The following is a 27,133-nucleotide window of genomic DNA, read 5'->3' on the forward strand; positions in this document are numbered from 1 at the left end:
TGAACTTATCGGAAATTTATCTTTAAAAAGTATTGCCAGCTCTGTCCACTGAAAAGTTATAAACAGTGACTAGACCAATAGCATTGAGCACCCCCAGCGCCCAGACTGTGATCTCTCAATACATTTTGCATTAACAGGAGATAAGGGTCTTTGAAGAGATGGCTGGTTCCAGGTCTAGGGTGGGAACTGTAGACCCCAGAACAGACAGCCAAGAGGAATTCAAAGACTACTAGGATTCTATCAACTCAAGAGTCAGACTGAATAAGCTCCTACTGGTTAAAAGAAAGAAAGAAAGAGGGAGAGAGAGAGAGAGGGAGGGAGGGAGGGAGCGAGGGAGGGAGGGAGGAAAGGGAGGGAGGGAGGAAGGAAGGAAGGAAAGAAAGAAAAGAAAGAAGGGAGGGAGGAAGGAAGGAAAGAAAGAAAGAGGGAGGGAGGGAGGAAGGAAGGAAGGAAAGAAAAGAAAGGGAGGGAGGAAGGAAGGAAAGAGGGAAGGAAGGAAGGAAAGAGGGAAGGAAGGAAGAGACTGAATATCAAGATTCATAACTGCAGTAGAATAATATTCATCAAATCAAAATATATGTACATCCATGAGGTCATAATGATACAAAATAAAATAAAAACTAGTCACTTTGGATGATGCTAAGAAACTTTTTTTGAAATTTGGTAAAGAAAGAAAAGAATAAAATATTTTAGCCACTTCTCCTGTTCAGTCTGTATCTCATGATAACCAAATAGTTGGTGAGGGGAGGTTTCTCTTTTAGTGTTTAAAAGCATTCTAGTTAATAAATAAGATATGATAGAATATCACCTTTTCAAAGCTTTAGTGAATCAGTAGATAAAGGCAATGATCATCAATGGAAAGGGAAAACCAGACGTTACGAACTAATACTGATATACAACATTACATGTGAATTAGTCTTGGGGGAAAAATGAATCCCCTCTAGCCTTTAGATTTACTAATTTACTAGAAATAGAAAGGACAAAGAAGCATATTAAATAACACCATGGGAATAAAATCAACCAACCGGACTGAAAAACTCTATAAGACAAACCATCCAATTTACACAACAGTAGAAACAACAACAAAAATTGCAAAAAAAAAAAAAAAAAAAAAAAAGGCAGATAAACATTCTGGGAGGGGGACAAAGGATATAGAGGGGGAACCTGTAGATTATAAAAGACTTAGACTTATCCAGTTGCAAAGTATGGATCTTGTTTTGTATCCCAATTCAAACACACACACCAAAAAAAAGTTTTTTTTAAAGATAACTGAGGAAATGTGAACCAACATTGGCTCTTAGATGACATTAAGAAACTATTATTGCTATTATTTTGAGTATGATGGTAGTATTTGTAGTTATGTTTTTGTTTCTGTTTAATCGAAGTACAGTTGATTTACGATGTTGTGTTAATTTCAGGTGTACAGCAAAATGATTCATTTGTATATATACCTATATGCTATTCTTTTTCAGATTCTTTTCCTTTATAGGTTATTACAAAATATTGAGTAGAGTTCCCTGTGCTATGCAGTAGGTCCTTGTTGGTTGTCTATTTTATATATAGTAGTGTGTATATGCTAATCCCGAACTCCTCATTTATCCCTCCCTGTGGGTATGTTTTTTTAAAAAGCCGTCTTTTAGAAATGCACAAATATGAAGTGATATGCTTTCTGAGATTTGCTTCAGAATAACCCAGGATGGTGGCAAGTGGAGTCAACATGTTACAGAAGATGAAACATGGGTATTGCTTGTTGTTGAAGTTGGGTGATAGAATACATAGTTAACTAGACTAGTCTCTCTGCTTCAGTACATGTTTAAAGTGTTCCATTGAAAACTGTGCAGAGAGAGCGGCTGTTTTAGCTGTTTTAGTGGAGGTAGAGCTAAATGGAAATAAGGTATTTCAGGTGTGAAGAATAGAGGGCAAGGCAGCAACAGTGTTTAAGACCATAAAAATTTCATTATTTTTTCAAATACTTCTGCTCTGTAGAGGATTTTGGAAAGCCATGTGATCTTGATAACAAGAATTCTCTTCCACTTTGTATTACTTTATAAAACACTTTAATGTGCTAAATATGATTTGGTCCTCACAAAAACCTAGAGTGGTAGGCAAGGAAAGTATTATTTTGCGGATGGGAAATCAAGATTCAGAGGTGAAATGACTCGCCCCAAGTCATGTGGTGGCATCAGGAAATCACATACGTTGTGTAGGTGTCCTGTGCTTTTTCCACAATAATATAAATATCCAGCTGTGGAGTATAAGAATTCCATCTGTGGTCCCCCATTACCATTAGATTTCACATGTGTGAACTGGGGATGGTGGTAAACAGAAATGGTACACAGGACTTCTTGCCTCAGGCCAGGCTCTCCTTGAGACGACGTGGTTACAATTCGGTTGGTGATGCCATGAAAAATAGATGTTAACCAGAGGGAGGAGAGGGGAAGGAATGATACTGTGTGAGGAGGAATTGTGCCTTCATGGGGGGTAAGGGATGTTCCCAGCAGAGAAAGGGTCACTATGATGTTACCAGTTTCCACGCTGAGTGCTCAGAAAGTGCTTGTCACTTGGGCAGGTTGTTACATAATGAAGCAATAGACCACTTTCTGAGGACAAGTGAGAGTCCTGCCTTTTCCCGTGTGCTAGAACAGGCTCCAGCAGATGCTAGGAGACTCCCACCTGTTTCACATCCCTTATGCAACTGCCCTGAGGTCAGCTTCTTTGGCTCTGATGGCAAATTACACAGGCCTCGCCCGGTAGAAACAGTTGACAGCTGCCCCCAGTCACGTCTCTCTTTTCCTTCTCTCTCTCCCAGTTTTTCCTCTCTGTAACTGTGAACTCTGCCAGCCTTGCTCTGTTACTTGCAGCCTCCTTCTCCAGGGTCTGCAGTGGGTGGGAGAGCGGGGCAGAGGGGGCAGCCCCAGACTCTGGAGGACTGGGTGAGACAGGCAGTGGACGGAGCTCCTGAGGCTTAGTCCAAGTCTGCTCGGAAACCTATTTCAATGATGCCCTAAGGCTCTGTGTTTAATTTTTCCAAAGACATAAAACTTCTTAGACATTTTCCCATTATTGACATAAGGAGGAGGAAGTGCTAGGGTGTTTGTTTTTTTTAAGATTTATTTTTTGGATGTGGACCATTTTTAAACTCTTTATTGAATTTGTTACAATATTGCTTCCGTTTTTTATGTTTTGGTTTTTTGGCGGCGAGACATGTGGGATCTTAGCCCTCCGACCGGGGATTGAACTTGCACCCCATGCATTGGAAGGCCCTGGACTGCCAGGGATGTCCCAAGGGTGTTTTAGAACGAGGATTGAGCACCACCATTTACTAGACGGAGGACCGCAGACCAGCTGCTGTGTAGACTATGGCTGTGACCCCTGTGACATGTAGTTATCAGGGGAAGGCACGGATTGGGAAAAATGAAGCAGAAAGCTCCCTTGAGAGATTTCAGGACGTTCTCTTCTAACTTTCATCCCACTCCAACACCTAATTTAACAACAATTATAAAATTGTGGTTAAAAGATAAATTTTATTACTGAATTTTAGGTTTGCATTCATTCCACTGGTATGAATATTTCATTTAAATAAAATCTAGTTCCTAATACCAAATCAGCTTTCACATCGCCTTGTTCTGTCATCAAGCTAATTAAAAAGCAGAAGGCAGGCATGCAAATTACAGTTAAATTCCAAATAATTGCATTTCTTGGGACTGTGAGGTGTTTGGGTTATTTTAATTACTTAGGGAACACCAACCCTTGTTTTAAAGCCTGCTGTTGGAAACATTTCTAAACTGCGATGCTTTGCTTCTTTCCCCTGGTGATTGCAGGCCACTTGGATTCAAGAATAATTAGAACAGTCCGTAACCTTCAGGGGCTCAAAATAAGGTAAACAGATTTGTACACTGATAATTAGAGTGAGAGCAAGAGATCTGTAATCTTATCAGCTGACTGCCAGTTAATTCTAGCAGACCAGGAATTCATAGTAAGATGGATTAAGAAACAAATGACCTGAAGAAGTTTAAATATAATAGGCTTTTAAAATTATTTAATCACTTTCTATTTATTACTTGTTTAATCATTTTCTACTTTATGTATTATGTTATCACTTTCTGATTTCAGAAAAGATACAAGGCAACATGTAGTAAAGGGCACAGAATAACAGAGATACAAGGATAAAAATCCAAATAATAAAAAGAGAAGAGCCTGATAAAACTGGGCTCAGAGCTTCCTGACTGCAAGGGCAAAAGAAGAAACACAATCAGGAAAAAAAAAAAAAAGAGTGTGCCACTTTATCAGAAGAGAGAAACTTATTTTTTAGCACAAATGTGTAAAATTTTAACTCTGTGAATTAAAAAAAATTATGTTGAACAACATAATGGACAATAATTTTAATTGTATAGTTTAAACATATCTTTTCTGATAGGAAAATACTTAGGTAATATTTTAAAATTTTGGAATAGGGAAGGCCTTTCTAAACATGATGTGAAACCTGGAAACCTTTAAAAAATGATAGATTTAACTACATACAAATTTTAAATTGTCTGCAATAAAGGACATCCTAGAGGTAAGAAGGGTGATAAACTGAATGACAGTGCTTCAACCAAGTGTTATTATGAAAATCAATAGAAAAAGTACAATTTCATTTGAAAAATAGGTAAAATATATGAATGGGTGACTTATACACTAGAAGTACAAAGAGGTCAGTGGCTGTAAACATATGAAAAGATGTTCGAATTCACTAATGACTAAATACGTTCAGTTTTTTTTTAATAAGATACCATCTTTTTCATATTGGATTAGAAAAAATAAAAAGGTTTATTACAGCCGGTGTTGGTAAGAACATGGCAAAAAAACACTCTTGTAGCATTAGTGGGAATGTAAATTGCTAGTCTTTTGGAGGGCAGTTTGTTAATATCTATGAAAATTTAACTATCTTTAACGTGTAATCCAGTATTTCTACATCTGGGACTCTCTTTTGCAAAAATACTTGCTCAAGCAGCAATGATATATGTATAGGAATATTCTTTGCAACACTGATTATAATATTAAACAATTAGAAACAATCTAAATATCCATCAATATGGAAATATTTAAATAGGTTACAATATATATCCATTCAATAGACTCTTATTTAGTTATTGAAAAGATTGAGCTAGATCGATATGAATTATTTGGAAACTGTCCATAATATATTATTAAAGCAAGAAAAGCTGCAGAACATGATCCCATTTTTTCAAAACCCGAAATGAAAATAAATCTTTTTTTAATGTATACCTTTTTGCATATTTATAGAAAAAAGATGGAAAGTATCATTTAAATAGTTAATAGCTATTATCAGTGTGGTGTCCAATTGGAGAAAAATTGTGATTAGGAAAAAGAACTTTTAAGTTTTGTGTTCCTTCTATAGTTAGAATTTTTCCAGACGTTTCAGTTTTTACAATGAAATACTTAAAAACAACCCAGTAAAAAATAGGATAATAATTTGCTCCCAGAAAAATGCATGAAGAATATAGAAAAAAATGAAACAATAAAATATCTCATAATCTCAGGCCATGAATAGCTACTAATAATATATATTGGCATATTTCCTTTCACTCTTTTTTCTAAACAGGTATGGATTTTTCCCCCATAATTGAGCTGATGCTTTATAGATACTTCTGTATCTTGCTTTTTCACTTAACATTATAGCCTAAGCATTTTCCAATGTCATGATAAACATGTGAAAATTTAACTTTTAGTCCTGTCGTAATAACTTCATATTGATTTACGCCAATTTGTAGGACTGTTTATCCCTTGTTCAGCATTTAGGTTGTTTTCAATGTTTCATTACCACAAAACAAGGAATTGTAATAAGGTTATTTTGCAGAAACATATTTTGCTGGGGTTGTCCAGACTACCCTCAGGCTTGATGATTTCCCTAGAAGTACTCACAGGATTCAGAAGTTGTTATATTCATCATTACAATTTGTGAAAGTGGAAGAATCCAGAGTAAAAAGCCAAAGGAAGAAAGCTCACGGGGCGAAGTTTGGAGAAAACCAGACACCAGCTCCCAGGAGTCCCCTCCCAGTGGAGTCATACAGGTGTGCTTAATTCCTTGAGCAACGATACACAACAGTACATCACCTGAGTCTGGTTGTCCAGGGTTTTTATTATGGGTCAGTTACGTTGGCATATAGCACCTGCTGGACTATCTAGGCAAACTGGTACCATGTGACCCAAGACCTCAGGTAGGCAGAACACTTTCCTCAGTCAGAACATGCCAAAAGCTCAGCTCCCAGGAGCTGGCCAAAGGCCAGTCATGAAAACAAGCCCTTCTTGGGAATGGGCAGGGCTTGAGCAATCCAGTGTGTTTTTATGATGGATTCCTAAAAGCAGAAATATGGAGTCACACTGAAATATGGCTTTACAAATAACGCAGACATATTTTGACTATGGCTATTTCTTATAGCCATAAATCAACTAAATCAAGGAAACAATATTAAATGAGTTGTTTGGAGAGATATTTTACTGGAGCTAAAGTAGTATAATCTAGGAGTACATCCTTTATGAAATCTAACTCTATAATCGAGAGTTTAGAGGACCCTTAGAAGGAAATGATTGGCATGTGTTTTCGGCTGTCCCTCTAAAGTAAGAGTTGCCTTAGTTCAGTTTTTGATGGCAAATAAGTCAATCTTAATTTGTCTTAAGTGTAATATTCTGTATTGGATAATTGGAAGGATGCTTAAATGTTTTAGATATCAGGAATATAAATAACAAAACTATTTTGTTCAGGTCTTTTCCTTTTTTCTTTTCTTCTTTTCAAAGATATATTTACTGAGCATTCGCTTATGTACCATGCAGTATGCTTGGGGATTTCTATATTCTACCTAATTTAGCTCTAGAGGAAACTGGGGTTTAGAGAAATTAAGTAAACCCCCCTCCCACCCAGGGTCATACAGCTTCTATGTAGCAGAACGTGAATCAACCTAGATCTGTCTGACTTTAAAAGGTATATACCTAACCTTTGTGCTGTGCTGCTTACAGATTCTTACACAGATGGAGGCCAGTTAATTACATTTTATTGAAGTCACTATCGTTGAACATTACAGCTTAGAGGTTGAATCTTCTTTCTGGGACAATGCTAGTTACTGCACGTACAGCGCCCAGATCCCCTATAATAATTCTGTATTCTGTCCATGCCCCTCTTTCCCCAGGTTTCCAGACACAGGTTGAGAACTAATGCACTGTGCTAAGCATGACCCACTCCTATAATATCATCTTCCTGTAAGTTACTAATGATCATTGCCTTCTTATTCATTTATTTATGTGGCCACACCCCTCGGCTTGTGGGATCTTCGTTCCCTGACCAGGGATTGAACCCGTGCCCCCTGCAGTGGAAGCGCGGAGTCCTAACTACTGGACTGCCAGGGAATTCGCTTCATTTGTTTATTTATTTGTTTATTTATTTATTTTTTCATTGCCTTCTTGACATCAGTGTGACGACAAAGGAAACGGCTGTGGATTAAGTGCTAATGGTTTAAAAAAAAGTACTGAACATCTTCCCTGTGGCTGTGTAAAGAGAAGAATTCTAGAAACATAACCTTGGTCTTTCGGTGACTCTTTTTCTCAGAATTGTCCTGAAAAGTTGTTCTGTTGTTCGTATGTCAAATACAAAATCTCACCAGGGTGTTGATCCGTATAATTTTACACAAACAATCAGGCTTTACCGACTGACTTTTCTAACTGGTTTTCAGTTGTTGTAGCAAAAGGGAAAATATTTTCAGTTGAAGTATTGATCTGGTGATAGACTACTTCTAGGTCAATATGCCTTCTGATACTGTCATGTTGACATGATGTATAACAGAAAATAAAATTCCTTTATTCAGACTAAGCTGTAGAAGGATTTCCCATGGTTATATAGAAGATGAACAGCTGATGTCTTATTGTTTGGGTTCCTCTCTCCCTAAGGAAAATATTCTCTGGAAATAATGAGGCCGTTATTTTATGGGCTACAGAAACTCCACTTGTATCATGAAACTTAATTTTACTTCTTGAACAGGGGATTATTATTTCTGCATTAAATTCCACAAGTTTAGGTATTTCTGGGCATACTATAATTTAAAAAGACAAGTAGCTTGTCAACACCATCAGAATGTGTTTACCGAGCACTTTGAGGTGCAGGCTTCCGGAAACAGCTGCTCTAGCACGTTCTCCCCCGCCTCTCTTCAGTTTGGCCAAGCATCATCTCCCCTCTCTGGGCTCATCTTCAATGAAGAGATTGAATAAGAGCTTGCTGAAATAAAATATTCTGCTCTGGGAAAGGACAGGACAGGTAAAGGGATCACTTTGCCACTGGAATCTTGGGTCTGGATGGTTTGGGAGGTGGTTCTTACCATAGCATATGCTCTTTTAACGTAAGCAGCTCTAAGAGCCTGTCATTTTTCTGACAGTGAGGGAATCATGGCACCTCACAATGTGGAAGCCCACGTTGACCCGGGAGAGGGACCTGAAGGAGGCAAGTTCAAAGCAATTAGGCTGTGCTGGGCTTTTCAGTACAGATGGTGTTATCACTTGATGTTGGCTGTGTTCTCCCTGAGGCTGGGTCCCCATGGCTAGCCCAACTTTAGCTCATCTGTCATTGTGAAGCCAACAGGGGAACCTGCAATGGGTTGGGGATAGAGGAGATTAGAGGAGAGTAGAAGTGTTAGAAAGAACTTTTGTGGGAGAAAAATTGATACATTGGAGACCCATTCCTTTGCATGAGGTCACAGAGACAGGAAAATATGGCGGGATGATGGATGGAGTGACTGTTCATTTCATCGTTCAGAGGGTGGCATTCGTGGGTGTCTTGGAAGGCCTGTTTGCTGTTCTTTCTGGCCAGCAGTGGGGAGGTTCCTTGCGGCGGCCAGGAGGCGCTGTGAGTCACACGCTGTGACCCCAGCGTCCAGCTCAGTCACCCCGGGGAGTGACGGGCATCCGTTCATTCCACGGATGTTACAGAGCACCTTCTTTGAGTTGGGCTCCGTGCTGGATGCTTGGGGAAATCATGATGAATGAGACAGAAACAGTCTCTGTTGCTACAGAGCCCATGGTGTAACCGGAGAGAAGAACATAAAACTTGTACTTACACATGTAATTATTTAATTACAGTTATGCTGAGTGCACAGTGGAGGCGTATCCTACAGACCTACTGTAGTGTGCAAAAAGCACGCAGGCAGAGACCTAACGGGTCAGTCGAAGTTGCCAGGCAGCAATGGTGGGGAACAGCATTTCATGCAGGTGAACGCATGGATTCCCTCTTTGTAAATCTTAGAGGTTCCCAAGCTTTCCTCCCCTTAAAATCTTGGGCTAGGGCTGCTAAAAACTAGACTCCTTATTAATTTTAAAATAAACAACCTCCTTTCCCCTTCCGTCCCTTTTATGGAGAAACTTGCAAGCTGTGAAGTGGTAAAAAGACAGACAGTGTGAAAAAAATGTACAGAAAATTTACAGCTGCTTCATCAGTCTCTGATTTTCCTGGTGAGTCCACCCTGGCCTTAATCATTACATAAACATTGCCCTTTAAGCAGTTCATTGGGACAGTTTGATTTTTTTTGTGTGTGTGGACACTTGAGTTTAAAGCTCTGATACCCTCATCCTCTATTGCCAGTTTAGTGGCCTAGAGGGCTATTTAACAATTATCATTGAAACGCCACAGGATGATCCAAGTAAGGGACAGGATACATTTCCCTTTCTCTGCTATGCCTTTCAAATTCTTTCATGGAAACAACGGCACGGATAATATTTTGGATAATTTGGGAAGCACTGGGGGACACGCTCACTGTACCAGAGAGAATTTATAAAATGCCGTGACTCTCCTTGCTATTAAGCCCCCTGCAGGCTGGTGTGAAACCTTTTATTGCGTGGTGGCCCCTCCAAAGTAAGGCACAAAACCCTAGCTCTCACTTAAGAGTATATGCACGTATTGCATCTCAAAGGTTACACACCTGGTATTTTGCCCACTCTGCTTGTCAGCCTCAAAGAGCTATGGGAGCTGGTCCAGAAGTAATTAATGCAAATGGTCCTGGAGAGCCGGTTTTCCATTGTGATTTCTGACATTTATGTGCTTCAGGACTCTGCCTCCTGTACTATTAAATGCATTGTTATGCAAAGTGTTACCATGATGTAGCCCCATCTCTTAGCCTGATGAGCATGGAACTTTTAATTACATGTCAGTGTTTAAAACCTTCCAATTCGTTGCAGATTTATGTGTTTTACTAGCTACCTTACACTGATGAAATACCAAATACTAATTACTGTCTTTGGGCAGGGATGGGGGGGAGCTAGAATAAATGCAAATATAATAAGAAAGAGACAAATGCCAGCCATCCCTTTTCTAAGATAAGTGGCAAAGAATAACACATTTCTTGGACCTTGCAGAGTCTTCATATTGTCCGTCTTTAATCCATCAGTCAGCATATTTGTGTTGAGAACTGCTTTGGGCCCCAAAGCAGCCTCGCTGATAGGAGTCTAAAGCCCATGCTGAAAATGAGAAGCCTGCACACAACCACCAGACGCAGGACCCTGAAATGCAGAGTCCCCCAGCCTAGAAGTAGCTCTGATTGTTGAACAGTCCACATGGCAGGTAGATGGGGAATGAATGAAAGCCGAATGCCTCACTCATTAGGTATATGCAGCTTTAAGTAATGTGACAGTACCATGCTGTGTATCCGAGCTGGGACAATGGGATAAATATTAAACAGGCCAAACAGGTGTGATGGTTCATTGATGAGCAACTATAATAATAATAATAGCCAGCATTTATTGAGTACTTACTGTACGCTTAGTCATGCCCACCATTTCATTTCATCCTCACTTAAAAACCTTATGATGTGTAGGTCCTATTCTTAAGCCTATTTTATAGATTAGGAAACTGTGGATTAGAGAGATCAAGTAGTTTTCCCAGGATAACAAAACGAGGAGATTTACGGGTTGGGTGTAAGCCCCGGCATCCAGCTGCAAAGCCTGTACTTGCACCCGGTGCCGGTGCCGTTTTTTGTAGCCCTGACAGTGATGGGCCTCCTCACACAGCTGCTGTGACCAACATCACCCAGCAGAGAACCCACCTGCTTGGGCTGCCAGCATGCAGTGCTTCTGTGCCCATGACCTGGGAAAATATAACAACAAGGTTACAGGACCCTTTTGTTATTCATTGGCTACATCTTTTTAGGTTTCAAAAAACAAAGACACCTTGGACGTATTTCTGTCTCCACATGATTTTTGTTCCAATGAGTGGAATAACTTTATTAATAAGCCACTGTTAATTGAGAGTTTCTACCACATAGACTTTGGGTGGCAGAGGAAACAGGGAATGAGCTTTGAAGTTAGACCCACCAATAGCTGGGTGACTTTAATTCAGTTACTTGACTTCTCTAACCTTCGATTCCTTACTGGAAAAAGAAGAATGTGTAATTCTTGTCAACCTGATTCAGTAATGATTTAATACACTAGCACTGCACTTATAATCCATAGGTTCTAAACAAATATTTATAATAATTAAGTTAATATTGTTAATAAGTACCATGTTTGCATGCTTAATAAGTGCCTGGCATTATGCTAAGCATTTTTAATATTTGCCTGGTGCAGTTGGAGATTGTGGAGGGCTAGAGACCAGGAAGGTGGGACTCGAGCAAACCCTCACGTCTCATCCCCCACCCTGCTGCCCCTGAACGTGCTGTACCTTTGCACATGATCCCATGCCTGTTGTGTCCTATCCTTCTTGGTGATTGTCCTGCATAGTTCACACCTCAGCTCAAACATAACATTCTTCGGTGAAGCCCTACCTGACTCTTCCTCTGAGCTCCCTGAGGAATCTTTATCCAGACCTCTGGGCTGGCACCTGCTGCATTATCTTGTCACTACTTATTTACATGTCCCACTAGTTGGTGAATTTCTGGGCATAAGGATTTTGTCTTTCACCTTGGACTCTCCAACAGCTAATACCCCATCGAGTACGGTGGACCCACCCAATAAATACATGATGAACGAATGAATAAGGGAATGCTTTGGATTTTTCAAGGAATGAATAGTTCAGAAAATAAGGGATGATGCAGCCTTTGGAATAAAACTACAGGGAACTAACGTGTGGGCACTTATTTAATACTAAGTAGACCATATTTATATGGGGAAAACGTTAGCTGTGAAAAGCACGATTTTATTGTGTTCTTGAATTAATGTGAAAGTAAATTATTGGATGGAATGAGACAAATAATCGTAGACCATTTCTTTCATTTGGGCTTACCTAACTAAAACTGCCACAATGAATAAAGCCCCAGTATGTATTTGGGTAGTTTCAAAAATACAACGTACTTTTTGCACCACGACTTACTTATTCACATTTTCTCAGTGCCTAATAGATCACGCAGTGTCTTGATTCCCCAGAACTGGATTATTTTCCTCCCACAGATCCATCGTATGCAGAGCTTTACTCATTTTTCTTCTAAGAGTGTGTAAGGTGATTTCTCATTACTCAGTTAGGATGTGCCTGTTGGTTAGGTGGGGAGAGAGAGGTACTGCAGAAGAAATGAAAAAGAGAAAGAAAACAAGAAGAGGTTTCAAAATGTCAGGAGTTTACCTAATCTCAAGGTTGACTTCATTTTCCACAGAGGAAGAACATGATTAGTTAGTAATGATAACCAACTCCATTTATTTACAAATATTTACTGAGTGGGCGATTTTCATGTGATACATTGTCTAACGGGGAACGTGGATAGGTAAAGGGCTTTCAACCTATAGTGCAATAAGGCTGTAGCCACAGAGCATATTAGCAGCATCCAGAGACCTCTAGGTTGAGGTCTGGAGGATGAGTTGGAGCAGAGTTCACTGGAGAGAAGAGAAGGTAGGAGGTGGTGCAGAGTTCTGCAAGAGAAGTGACAGTGATCTGAATTAAGGAGTTGCAGAGACTACGAAAAAAAGAGGTGGACTAAATTTAAGAGAGATACAAGATGTATGTTTCATAGGATTTGGCATTTTATTGCATATAAGAAGTAAGAATGAGGGAGGAGATAAGAATGCGATCAACATTACTGGCTCGGGCAAAAGACACATCTACCGAGACAGAGAAAATAGGACTGAGAGGAAGTTTTGTTAGGTGACAGAGAGTTCAGTGTTGGGAGTACTGAGTGTCATGTGCACCAGGAGAGATCCAAAAAGAGATATTTATATATAGGTTGTATATATAAATATACACACACAAATAATAGGAGTTCCATAAAAACAAAACAGAGAAATCAGAGGGGAGGAAATTATCAAAGCAACCTTTCAAGAAAATTTCCCAGAACTGTAGGACTAGAAGAGCCTACCAAGTGCCCAGCATAATGAATGAAAAAAGACCCACACAAGGCACATCGTGAAATTTCACAACACTGGGGAAGAAAAGAGGTACCAAGAGAGTAAACAGATCACATACAAAAGGTTAAAATTTAGAGTGGCATCAGACTTTTCATTAGCAAACCTGGAAGCTAAAAGAGAAATGCCTTCACAGTTCTGGGGGAAATGATTGCCACGTCGGAATCCTGTATGAAGCCAAACAGTCAACTGTAAGAAGAAATTTTCAGCCATGGAAGATGTCAAATAATTTATTTCTCATGTACATTTCTCTGGAAACTCAAAAAAAAAGTACTTTACCAAAATAAGGAAGCAGACCAAGAAAAAGGAATACATGAGAGGTCCAGAAAAAAGGGATCCAACATGGGAAAGAGACAAAGGTATTTCGCGGAATGATGACGAAGGGAGATTCTGGGATGACAGCTGCGCAACAGTGCAAGAAGTTATGAGTCCAGAAGAAAATGGAGAATTGAAGCCTCCAGGGAAACAAAAATGAAACCTTTTACATAATTGTGAGAGGAGAGTTGTGACTGATAAAGAGTTCTGGGGAGAATTAGCAAAATACATAGATACGAACAATCTAAACAAACAACAACCAAGGCAACTATTAAATCCAGGGAAAACAAAAAGTCATACAAGTAAGGAAATTGCTCAGTTGTGAATAACATTTATGTAATTGTAACAAAATGAACAATGAATTTTGACTTAAACAAAAATTATCATACACCTGTATTGAAGAGGGAGGTAGTGCCTATAGAGAGCCTATAGAGAGAAAATTTGTCATTTTCTGTAGTAGAGAGCTATTAAAATGTCTAAAATGTAAGTATCAAGAACTAGCAGTATATGGGACATCCCTGGTGGCGCAGTGGTTAATAATCCACCTGCCAATGCAGGGAACACGGGTTCAATCCCTGGTCTGGGAAGATCCCACGTGCTGTGGAGCAACTGGGCCCGTGCGCCACAACTACTAAGTCTGCGCTCTAGAGCCTGTGAGCCACAACTACTGAGCCCGCGTGCTGCAACTACTGAAGCCCACACGCCTAGAGCCTGTGCTCCATAACAAGAGAAGCCACCGCAACGAGAAGCCCACGCACTGCAACGAAGAGTAGCCCCCACTCCCTGCAACTAGAGAAAGCCCGCACGCAGCAACGAAGACCCAGTGCAGCCAAAAATAAATAAATAAAATAAATAAACTTACTAAAAAAAAAGAACTAGCAGTATAGACATGTTACTTACATGGATGGAGATAAATACTAGGAAAAACAGCTTAAAAAGTTGAAAGTGATGATTATGAATTGGGCATATGGAGGGTGGGACAAGATACTGCTGTTTTTTGTTTTGCCATGTGGAATAATCTTTTAGAAAGGTACAGATGTAGAACTATGATTTAAAAAAATACGTTAAAAAAATGAATGCAAAAGATGAAAAGAAAACAATAGGAGACTTGCTGGACTGGGTTGTGGCCGCAGTTACGGCTATCGACTGTAAACTTGGCGCCTCCATCTGTGTTGTCGTGTGCTCAGCTGGACTAGGGGAGAGTGACAGCTGGGTTAGGGAGGGTTGGATTCTGCAGACGGTTGTGACCAAGTGGTTCTGCTACCTCTGTGATATTAGAGCAAGAGTGTAGACAAGAGGATAGTAGAGGTGAGGGACACTGGGGGCAACTTCAGATTGGATAAGAAAGGAGGCAAAGACAGGAGGAGCCTGGCAGTTTGGGGTAAAGGGATTTGTTGTCTAGATTCATGAACTGATGGAGTGGCAATAACACAGCTGGAGGATAGAAGGTTGTGCTCAGAAGGTGCGGTGTGTGATTTTCAGAGGTGACGTTCTAGGTGATGACACGGTCCAGGGTGATACCCAGGTGTCCTGATTAAAGGTGCCTGGCAAGAGTAGCAAATGTCTAAGTACTGAAAGGCTGGGATGTCAGATGAGTTATGCAGGGGTCATCGACGTTTACCCGGATGATGGCAGGACCTGGGGTAAGAGGAAGACCACGCCTAAGGGTAAGTGAGGGGCGCTAACTATAACGTAGGTGACAGCAGGGAGTAGTGTTACAGCACATCAGCCAGAAGCTCGGAACCTCAAAGGGAAAGGAGTTTTACACGAGCATGGGGGCTTCAAGTTCTGCTGCAGTATTGGATAGTTTGAAAGCAATCTCCTGACTTGAAGATAAGTTGGATGAGGAGGAAGAGGACCATTTGAGAAGCTTGTTCTGAAAGATTAAGGATGGAAGTGGGAGAGGGAGGTTATTTACCAAAGGAGTAAGTAGTTCCACACAGTGCAGACTGAGTGAAAGAGAGGAAGGTTGGGGCCAGGGATGGAAGGAATGCTGGGATTCATTGGCCTCCAGCTTTAGAAAACAAATGGCTTGAGCATTCCCTGGTCTCCTGGTCACAGCCCCAAATAGAAGACCTTCAGCATCTATGTTCCCCTGCCCCATCCCCGCTCTCTGCTCCTAGCATTCTCCCCCATACACCCTCCTGCTTCCCTTTAAACCTTCCTATGGAGTCAGACTCACCTGGATTCATTGTGTTTCGTACTGCAGGCAGGCAGTAGGGCTCATTACGTTCAGGACTCACCGAGGCCTTTGTGGGGCAGTGAAATGCGAGCTAAAATGAGGGCAGGAGGGCGCAAGTTTAGATCTTGCTCAGCTACCTACTAGTAAATTGGGACATGTTACTACCTCCACACCTTCAGTTTCTTCATTTACAAAGTAATAATACCAATAAAAATACCAACAGAGATGAGAGTGGGTTAAAGTGAGGTGATATACATAGAAGCAACTGCAGGGTGCTGCCTGGTGTTTATAAATGCTTGTGATAATAAACACACTCCTTGAAATATGACTTCCGTGACAGCTCTCACCTTCTCTTTCACTGGGACAGTGCTTGGTGCCTACTTGGTGCTTAATAATGAATGAATAAGAATATACTTGGGGGATTATAAAGCTTTTAAACAGATATAATATTTTCCCCCCAAACCCACTTCTTCATTCTTTTAGCCTTACCTTTTCATAACAATCTTCAGAATTAAATCATCCCTGCTTTTATCCCAGGAAATAATTAGGTCTCTCTTGTGAGTCTGATTTTTTTGTAGGTCTCTATTTGAGGACAGAGACCTCCTTTATTTTACTTTAAATTTCCAGCTGCAAGGTCTGCCCTCATGCGTGCAATAAATGGAGTTGAATTGGAATGAACCTTAAATAGGTTAAATCCAGCGTTTTCTTGAGTGTATTCAGATTGTTCCCTCATTAACTCCATTCTCCACCAACATCAGATATTCCTGTTGATATTTTAAAACAGCTAAAACCTGTTTCCTTCTTTTATCCCTGCAAGCCCTCCTGAATCCTCTCTTACGCACTCTTTCTCTCATTTATAACTCATCCAGGTTCCTCTTTTATTTGATGTATTCATATCTAGATAACATTTCCTTTCTTCATCCTATTCAACCCCTATAACTCTTCCCTTGAAATGTTCCCTCATTCTGTTTGTCTTGTAAGTGACATCAGAATCCCTGCTTCCTGATTACATCATTCATTTTTTCCTAATCACCTCCTCCAGTTCCATTGCCTGATGATCATAACACTCATTGTTGCCACGTTTACCTTTCATTTTTCTTCTTGCTCCCCTTCATCTTCCTAACATGGCTTTTCATGTTGTCTGGGTGGGGTCTGTAGGGCTTGGGGAAGAATTAGCCCCATTACCTGTGCTTTCACAGGTGGATGGAGTGAGAAGGTTAGACGGTTGGGGGATAAAGTCAGTTATTGTGCATATTTCTTTATCCTTTTTTTCTTATCTTTTCTTGCTTCTACCAAGATTGATTTGCAGGGATTTGTGGCCTATTGTGGGTGAGGTTAAGAGCCTCTGCAAATTCCCTTTGATTTTTTTTTTGATGTGCGTATTTCTTTTTATGAAAAAAAGTATATAGCATTCTTCTAACTGTTATCTTAAATCGAATTTTTCTTTCCATTTTGATGTGCTCAGTGCGGATCCTGACTTAGCCATTGACGTTTGTCGTCATATTTTTTTAAGAGGACAGCCTCATGCCCATCCATCGCTCTTGATTGGGCAGCTTTAGTCACATTCTCACGGCTCCCACGCAGGTGGGCTTGGCGTTAAGCATCGTGATGAACAGGTTGTAATAAAACACAAGGTGGGTCTTGGAATAAAACACAAACACTTGTCAGAGTCACTCAGATCACCGTGGAAGACCTTTGTCCGCATGAGAAGCTGAGCTCGCACGCTATTCTTCCCTCTTCCAAGGAGCTCTGTACGGTTTGCCAGGGAGCACCTTCCGACATAGGCCTTAGGGCGGTGTTTTGCTGCTCTATTTATGGCGAAACACTTTAGGGCCATTTGGATGTGTAGGGATTGTCTGGAAATGGGTGACTACCATCTGTGACTATGTTTCAAATGAAACTCTATGACTTCTTCTCTGAGATCAGAGTGAGGCTGGCATTTCTTTCCCCACCTGCCGCCTTCTTCCTTCCACCCCAAAAGCTCCGATGATAGGGCTCTGGATTTTGTGTATACACATTCGTGTATATAGCTCTGAATCTCAGGCTATGTAAGGTACACAAGGAGTAGTTTTGGCCAATGTACCGCCCCATGAGAGATGAGTGTGTATAAGTATTTATTAAGGAGCTATTTCCACTGGCTGGCATCCTGTAATTCAGGCCTTGTCTGGTTGCAAGTTACAGAAACCCAATTCAAACTGCCTTAGCAAAAAAGAAAGCAAAAGATCAGAGGGATTTTGGCTCATATAACTGAAAAGTTCAGGAGTTGCTGCTACTGTAAGGTGAGGCTGTACACAGTACCTAGACAAGGTCATCATCAATGTTTTCCATCTCTTGGCCCTTCTTTCCCCTCGGTTGGCTTCTTGTTCACAAAGGCTCTCCGCTTTGGTCAAAGATGGTCAAAGGCAGTTCAGATTTACATCCCACCAGCCTAGGTATCTATCAGAAAAAGAATTATTTTCTAGTAATTCCAGCAAAATTCTCAAGGTAGGGTTCTTATTATCCCAGGTTGGATCTTCTTTTTATTCCTAAGCCAAGATGCTCTGTCACTGTGGTGTGATGCAGAGCTCTGATTGGCCAGGCCTAGGTCACATGCCCACCTCCAGATCCAGGCAGGTCAGCCCCACCCAACCACATGGACCAAGAGCAGGGAAGGGTTGGTTCCCCAAAGGTCAGCATGGGTTCAGTAAATAGAAGCAGCTCAGGCCAGACAAGAGACATCCATCCACTAGAGGCATACAGTCTACACTGGGTGAAAGAAAACAGGGAAAGCTGAATGGGCTCTAAGGAAAGACTGCTATTCAAGAGGAGTTGATGAAATTAGGAAAAGCTTCATAAATAAGTGACAGGGATTCAGGGTACTAATATAGGCCAAATACTTAGTGCCTTTTTGGTGAGCAAAAAGAGTTTCTTCATTTTTTCATTCACGTAGACAGAGAAGGTGTGATAGGCTGAATAATGGCCCCCAAATACATCCATGTACTAATCACTGGAACCTATGAATGTTACGTTGCACGGCCACAGGGACTTTGCTGATGTGATCAAGTTAAGGCTCTTGAGATGGGGACAGTGTCCTGAATGATCCAGATAGACCCAGTGTAATCACAAGGGTCCTTATAAGAGGAAGGAGGGAGGAGTTGGAGGAGAAGGAGACGTAATGATGGAAGCAGAGACTGGAGTGATGTGCCTTGAAGGTGGAGGAAGGACCACAGCCAAGGAAGGCTGGAAGCGGAAAAAGGCAAGGAAGCGGATTCTCCACCAGAACCTCCAGAAGGAACCAGCCCTGCTGACACATTGACAGTAGACCAGTGAGACTGATTTCATACTTCTGACAACCGCCACCCCAGAACTGTAAGAGAATAAATGTGTGTTGATTTTAACCACCGAGATCATGGTAATTTGTTCCAGTGGCAAACCAGAAACTCATGCAGAAGGGCTTCAGAGAGGGGAGGAGCTGAATTTGAGGATGAGGAGGTGGGGCAAGCAGCTGAGGGAGAGACTGAGCCCTCCAGACTACGAGACCGCACGGTGGGAGCACAGAGCGTCGTAGGGGACCACGGTGTCACAGCAGGGGACGCGCAGCAGAGGAAGTGCGATCCTGGAGCTTGCTTGTTCCACGACACAGAACTGGGGCTTCCTACTGAAGACCGGGGAAAGCTTGGGAAAGATTTTAAAAGTAAAATCACGTAATTTGAAAGGTCATTCTGGCAGCTGTAAGGAGGGTGAGTTGACTGAAGATGAAGAATGTAAGACACAGACTGAGAAATCACTTAGGAGACTTTCCTAGTTGTCCCAGCAAGAAATGAGGAGGACTTAGCTAAGGGAAACCGTGAGGATGGATAAAGGGGCAGAATTAGAGAGACTTAGTAACTGATGAGATTTGGGAGGATAATAAGGAAGAGGACTCACTAGCTTCTGGTTTCAGTGACTAGGGGGACACTTGACCAGGAAAGAAAATATTGGAAGAGGAGTGGATTGGAGAGGAAGATAATTAGCTCCATTTAGGGTGTGATGATCTGGTCATCCAGTAGGTAAGTGGTCATGTCCAGTTGACACCTAGAAACGGGTCTGGATCTCAGGAGAGGTGTCTGGGCCCATCTGGATTGGAAATAACAGATCGTTACAGTCATCAGTGGGTATAATTCGGTGGTACAAGCAAGCTGAGTGGACAGGCTCACCCAGAAGAGCGAACTGGAGAAGGTCGAGGCAGAATCCTGGGGCAGCTTTACTAGGCGTACGGGAAGGACTGAGGGAGAGTGGCCAGAGGGGCAGCAGGAAAACCGTGAGACCAAAACTGGCATTGCTAGGTACTCTGGGATCTTACAGAGTAAAACGAAAGCTGACGGTATACTCAAAAAACATTTAAGCTGAGTCCAGATTGCAAGAAAACTGCAAAGACAACAATAAGTCATGACTAATTGCCCTAATTTTCTGTGCCATCAAGAGCTCCCAGAACCACACAGGAATTCTCCGGGCAGCACTGTGTTCCTAGGGGGAAGGGTCGTGAAACTTTCGATCAAAGTTATTCTTGTAGAATTGGTTGCACTAGGCTGGTTTCTTCCTTCCTTATCCTTTCAGAGAGCTGATAGATTATTTTCATTTTGGTTTTGGTTTCATGCCTTTTTTTATTATAAAAGTAATGTATGTGCTCATCATTAAAAGTGGAGATAATGCAGAAGCATATTAAAATAAAAAGTAAAATTCCCTTGATCCTACGTCTCAGAAGTAACCATTATTAAAAATATTTAAAAACTAGTAAATGGCCTTTCAGTTATTTTTATATATTTACAACTATAATACAGGTAACATTTTTGTGTCATAAAAATGGGATAATACCGTGCATACTGTTCAACAACTAGCTTTTTAACTTATTTCTCATGGACATCCTTCCATGCCAGTATAATATAGAACAACCTCATTCTTTTTAATGTGGCATAGTGCTACATCGTATGGATATACAGTAGTTTATTTAATCATACCCCTGTGTGCGTTTTTGGTTATTTATACATCTCTATTGTTGTGAATAACGTATGAAATGTCTTTGAATGTACATCTTTTCACACTTGTAGAAGTATTCCAAAGAGAGATCTGTAGAAGCAGAATTGCTGGGTCAAGTCTATCAGTGTTTAAATTTTTGATGGAAGCTGCCAGATAGCAGTCCATGAAGACTGGATGGAAACTATGGAGACTCTGAATAAATACTTATGTTTAGTTTCCCCTTAAAGTGTTGTGTTTAGCACACCCTTTGGCTAACTAACTCTTCTCTTCTGAGTTCCTAGGAGTCTGGCTGACTTTCTGTGTTTGTCGAAACCTAAAATCTGAGCAGAGAGAGGGAATAGAAGAGTGAGATGAAGCATAAGTGGGATACTCTGCAGGGTGGGTGTGGCTTCAGTGGAGCGGAGTCAGGGCTGGGCTTTCAGGACCCCGCCGGTCCAGCCTTCTGTAACCCCCAAGTGCCTGGACATGACCTGCCTTGAAAAGAGCCCGGTGGGAGACGGGCGGACAGTGGGACATAGACTGAATGGCCACGCTGTCCAGGGCAGGGTGTGTCCTCTGGTTGAAGTTTGTGTCCTAGTGGGGAAGGTGGACAGTAAACAAACAGATGTGCGGATGTTTTGGGCGGTGACAAGTGCTGTGAAGAAGAGTGAAGCAGGTGAGGGGCAGAGTGGCAGGTGGCAGGAGGGCTGTTTTACCCGGAGTGTCAGGCACGGCCTCCCTGAAGATTGCCATCTGTGCAGAGACCTGAAAGAGCAGATGAGTGAACCAAGCCTAAGGTCTCGGGGAAGCATATTCCACGCAGAAGGAACTCAAGCTAACGTGACCAGAATGGGAGGAAGTACAGCAAGTCTGAGCACCAGCAAGGCTGGCAGTGTGGCTGGAGTGTGTGAGCAGGTGCAGAGGGGTGTGTGTGTGTGTGTGTGTGTGTGTGTGTGTGTGTGTGTGTGTGTATTAGCCTGGGTTCTCCAGAGACACAGAACCAGTAGGAGATACATATGTATATACGTAACATATTTTATATAGGAAAATAATATATATTTAAGTATTAATACATTTATAATACAGAACATCCTATTATATTTATTATGAATAGTATATATATACTATTACATATATACTTTATATAATATATTTGAATATATTATATATTTTATTTATTATAAATATATTTTTAAAATATATAGATTTTAATATATTTTTATATATTTTATATATTTTTTAAGTATATAAAATATATAAATAAAAATATATTTATTATATATTTTAAATATGTAATTATGTCTATACTTTATATATACTCTTATATATAGTATATATATAATTATAGAATATAGTGTAGAGTATATAGTATGTATATTATAGAATATAGAATACATATATATAAAAAGAGATTTATCGTGAGGAATTGGCTCACGTGATTATGGGGGCTGAGAAGTCTCAAGACCTGCAGGCAGTGAGCGCATGGTGTAGGTTCCAGGCCAAGGGCAGGAGAAGACCGATGTCCCAGATCAACCAGTCAGGCAGCTGAAGTTCCTTCTTACCCAACCTTCTGTTCTACTCAGGCCTTCAACAGATTGTATGAGGCCCCCTCACACTGGGGAGGGCAGTCTGCTTTACTCAGTCTACCAGTTCAAATGTTACTGTCATCTAGAATAAGGTATGACCAAATGTCTGGGCAACCGTAGCCCCGTCAGGTTGACACATAAAATGAACTACCACAGGTGTCTGATGTAGCCTGGGGACCAGCGCCTCTGGGCTGTGCTGTTCACTGGCCCACAGTCAGTCCGTGAGCCCTTGAAATATGACCAGTGCTGGACACTGAAGTGATGTTCAGCATGTTGGGTTAAATAAAACAAATTATTACAGGTAATCTCACTGTACTTTGCGCTTTTTACATGTTGTTGGTAGAAAATTTGAAATTACATAAGTGGCTCACATTGTATTTCTGTTGGGTAGCGCTGGTCTGTAGGGCCTTGTAGGAGTCTGCATTTCACTCTGAGTATCTTGGGAGGTGAGTGGAGGGTTTTGAGATTGGGAATGACTTGCTCTAACTTGGGTTTGAAGTTAATTCACCTGCTGCCCTGGGGGCATATGCAGTAGAGGGGCGGGGGTGGTGGCAGCAGAGCCGGTGGGAGGCCTTGACGGAGGAGGAAGGGGCGATGGTGACCTGGGCTCTGCAGGGGCAGTGGGGAGGGGGAAGAAGTGGTCAGACCTGGGAGATGTTTGCCAAGGAGATCCAGCAAGCTTTGCTGATGCACTAAATGGGGGCTGGGAGCCAAACAAGGTGACTCCTGTGTGTTCGGCCTGAGCACGGTGAGTGAAGGGTGGAGCCGTTGGCTGAGATGGGAAAGGCTCGGGGTATGTTCACTAAATGCGTGAAGCACCTTTTCTGAGAGTAGGAAGAAAAAAAGTAGTGGCTGGACATGCAAAAGGGAACTCAGACCTTAGAAGAGGTAAATCAACAAGACTCAAACGGTGTGTCCAAAGGCGGTAAAACAGAGGAGGTGCTCACAGGTGTGTGGGAGGAACTGCAGGAGACAGGCGGACAAGCATAGAGAGGGGTGAGGCAGGTCTGATGGTGTCGGGAGAAGCAGTAGCCCAGTCAGGCCAGAAAAGGAGAGAGGAGGGACAGAGAGGTTGGCTCCAGATACCTGCCTCCCTCTCCAAAGCCTGGAAATGATCTCTCCCCAGTCATCCACACACACACACAGACACGCACACACACATATAAATGATCTGTAATAGTGCTTTTAAAGCTGTAAGGGAAAAGTTGACATATTTGAACATTTAAAAATTTTAAAACTACTGTACAAGGAAAGGTACTCTAAATAAGTTGTAAAAAGTGAAAGGCTGGAAAATATAATTTGTATAGCAGGCAAAGGATTAATATCCAGCACAAATGAAGAGTTCTTACACATCAGTAAGAAAAATGGGCAGAGGGTTTAATTAGGCGATTTTCAAATAAAGAAATGCACATGACCAATTTGAAAAGATTCTAAGTGCCTGGCAAAAATTGAAATGATGAGACTTCAGTGTCGGTAGGGCATGGGGCGTGTAGGAAGAACTGGCCTCACGCACTTGGTCGGGAGTGTAACTTTAGTAGCTTTTCGCGGAGGACAATTGGGCTGTGTCTGGTAATATTGCAAATGAGCAGGATCTTAATCCAGCAAAAGCGTACCTGTGCATTCATCCTGTAAAGATACTGGTACATGTGTACAAAGAAACAAGTAGAAGAATGTTTATTATAGCACATTTAGCTATTTTAATCGCTAACACTTGCAAACAATCTAAATGTTCGTCAACAGGAGGATGGGTAAATTATGGTACATCTTTGCCCATTAATATGATGTGGCACTTTTTTAAAGACCTATGAATACACTGATATGAAAAAGATCTTCAAAAGTGTGGGTAGGTAAAAAGAAATTGCAGTATGGGATGCCTTTAGCTAATTAATAGCTGTATTTGTATTTGGGTAGATATACTTATAAATACTTAGAAGAAGGTCTGGAAGAGTAAACGCCAGATTGCTAGCTGGTTACCTCTGGAAGAGGAGTAAGGATGCAGGGCATGGGGCAAAGTGGGAAGTTTGTGTTCCGCTTCTAAGAAACCATCACCATCACGAGGGGTTATTTCTGAAACGACATAGTAAACTGTGCTGAGGCGGAGACGGGTCTAGGTACACCCAGGTCGACGTTATTCCTCTGATCTTCCATCCATCGTTCTTGGACTTTCTGATGAAGGGGATGTGAAGGGGAGGGTCTGTGCCCAGCACACAAGGGAGAAACGGTGCTGTGTCCTGAGTGCCTGGTCTTAGACATGGCCCGAGCTCAGGCTGTCCCGTGCTGCTGCAGCCGGCTCTGCCGGCAGGTTCTACAAAGGCTCAGCTGCAGCAGAGAGAGAGCTCAAGAGGCTGTCCGGGTCACCTCGGTGGACCAGCTGCGTGGAAATTAATTAGAGGCAGACTGTGTCCCCCGCGGCTCGACTCTCATGATGCTGGAGTCGTTAGCAGTTAGATTCGGCTACAGCTTCCTTCTCCATGTAATGAAAATTTGTTTTGGCAGAAGGAGGCAGGCAGACTGAGGACAGCACAATTTTAATTCCCAGATAGTTTGTCAGGGTCCTTGGGGTGCAGTGACCTCCAGAGATAGGGGTGGTTTTCATCAAATCAGAGACAGCAGTGTACTTATTATTCCTCTGACCACTCAAAACGAAATTCCCTCTGCGATAAACAAGTGTGTCATTCCTGAAGCGCAGGGGGTGGTGACCATAGCAACTAATCACCCAAATATTATTTTGTTCTCTGTGTCTTTTGTTAAGCCTCCCTTTCCACAAACAATTTGTGTTTGTTTCAATTGTAAAGAGCTCCCTTTGTTTCTTTTTCTCTTTTTAAACTATATATAGGAACAAAGAAAGAAGTACAAAAAGATCAAGATGCTAATAAACCTGCAGTTTCATCTCCTAAGAGAACAGCGGCTTCAACCACCAAGCTTCATTCGCCAGGTATTTAAGAAATGTGAACTGTTATCTGTGGAGACTTGAACTTGGAATTTATTTTGTTCAAATGTCATTAATGGAGCAGTGCCAGCCCATGTGGTATGCGTGATGGTTCCAGGGCTTGACATACGTGTATGGATGTGTTCTGACTCTAGCTGAAATGAACCAGCTGTTGGCATCATTTTGTCTTAAAACACAAAATGTCATGCTACGTTTAAGTGGTAGAATCTTCTCTGTGTAGGAGTATCTGCTATTCCAACAGAATATAAAATAATTTATAATTGAAAAATAGACTTTGGAGATCTAACTTCAAGAGATAATATTTCCCCAAAAGAAGACAAACAGAGAAATGGTAGATATCAAATACTTGTTATTTTGTTTATGTACATCCTGATATGAATAAGCTACATAATATCACATGAAAGTTGAAAATTGTTTATTAAGAGAACTCGTACTGTAAGGTATCAACCCCTTTGCAGAATAGAGTGCAATATAACCTCAGAACATTTTCTTTAAGCACAAAAATAGTAGCAGTAACAGTAGCTAATGTTTGAGCTCTTAACTGTATACCATGTACAGTCCTAACTAAGCTCTTCAGATATATTCATTTATTTAAGGCCCACAATAACTGGGAGACAGGTACTACTATTGCCTCTCCCTTTACACGTGAGGAAATTGAGGTACAGAGATTTTTGTTAATTTGCCCAGAGTCACAGGAAATAAGTAGTAGAGTATTGGTTTGAATGCAGGCACTCTGAATCCCAAAACTGCACTCTTAGTTGCCACACTGTTAACCAGAATGCTTGGAGAATAGTGAACTTTTTAATATTTCTGGTAAATTAAAAATGTATAGGAAGTAATCCAAAGCCACACACGAGAGGGTCAGGAGACAAAACCTGTTACCAATCGAAAGTTCGCGTGCATGATGCACAGTGAGGCCAAACAAACGGAAATTTCGGAGTTTGGAGTAGAGAAAGGTTTATTGCAGGGCCATGCAAGGAGATGGGTGGCTTGTACCCACAAACCCCGAACTGCTCAAAGGGTTTCAGCAAAGCATTTTTAAAGGCAGGATAAGGGAGGGGCGTGGTTAGTTGTTGCAAACTTCTTTGTGTCGAAATCCTTTGTTCTTGCAGCTGTGCATGTAGGTCAGGTTAGGGTGTTCCTGTAAACCTCCAACAAGACAAATGCTTTTCTCTGTTCTGCAACTTTTTTTCTCTATAAGAATGACCTTCTTAAAGGTCAGAGCCTTGAGAATAGGCTATACTGTATCTTTCAGGCTATAGGCAACATTCTTTTACAAAAGGTGCAGAGCCAGCATGACTAAGCACAGGCAGCAAAGCAAAAGAAACAGATCTAATATGGAGTCAGATACAAGCCCAGTGCCTAAAGAGGGTGGGAGATGAGATCGGAGAACCCTTCATAAATCTGGAATTTCTGAAGGGCAGCCCCCTCACTAGACAAATTAGGAAGGGAAAGAAGCTCACCCTGCAGGAGGAGTCTGGCCTATTGTGCTTTGGCTCTGAGAGAAGGTGGGAAGGGAACCAGTCCTCCCTTAGGAAATCCTCACCTCAGTCCGCCCTGCCTCAATCAGGGAGCTGGAATGCCTGCTACCACTACAGTCTGAAAATTCAACTTAAAATGCTACAATACTTGTGTCCACTTGGTGAATAAAATGTGAAACTGCTACGCACACAAGGAAATAAGCCACTGTGAGTGAGGTCCTTATATTGTAAGTAAATGGATAAATTGTGGTATTTATACAATGGAATTCTATTCACCAATACAAGA

General features: G+C 41.4%; 1 protein-coding gene across 3 annotated transcripts in view; it reads left to right on the forward strand.

The window, feature by feature from the left end:
* MTUS2 (microtubule associated scaffold protein 2) overlaps positions 1–27,133 on the forward strand; it is a 325,841-nt gene that overhangs the window by 168,212 nt on the left and 130,496 nt on the right. For all 3 annotated transcript variants that reach the window (XM_068526669.1, XM_068526670.1, XM_068526671.1), the window contains one exon: positions 25,253–25,351. In XM_068526669.1, the coding sequence (XP_068382770.1) occupies positions 25,253–25,351 (99 nt within the window). The remainder of the gene's footprint in view (positions 1–25,252; positions 25,352–27,133) is intronic.

This window comes from Eschrichtius robustus, chromosome 18 (genome assembly GCF_028021215.1).
Source record: "Eschrichtius robustus isolate mEscRob2 chromosome 18, mEscRob2.pri, whole genome shotgun sequence".
Classification (NCBI taxonomy): Eukaryota; Metazoa; Chordata; class Mammalia; order Artiodactyla; family Eschrichtiidae; genus Eschrichtius; species Eschrichtius robustus.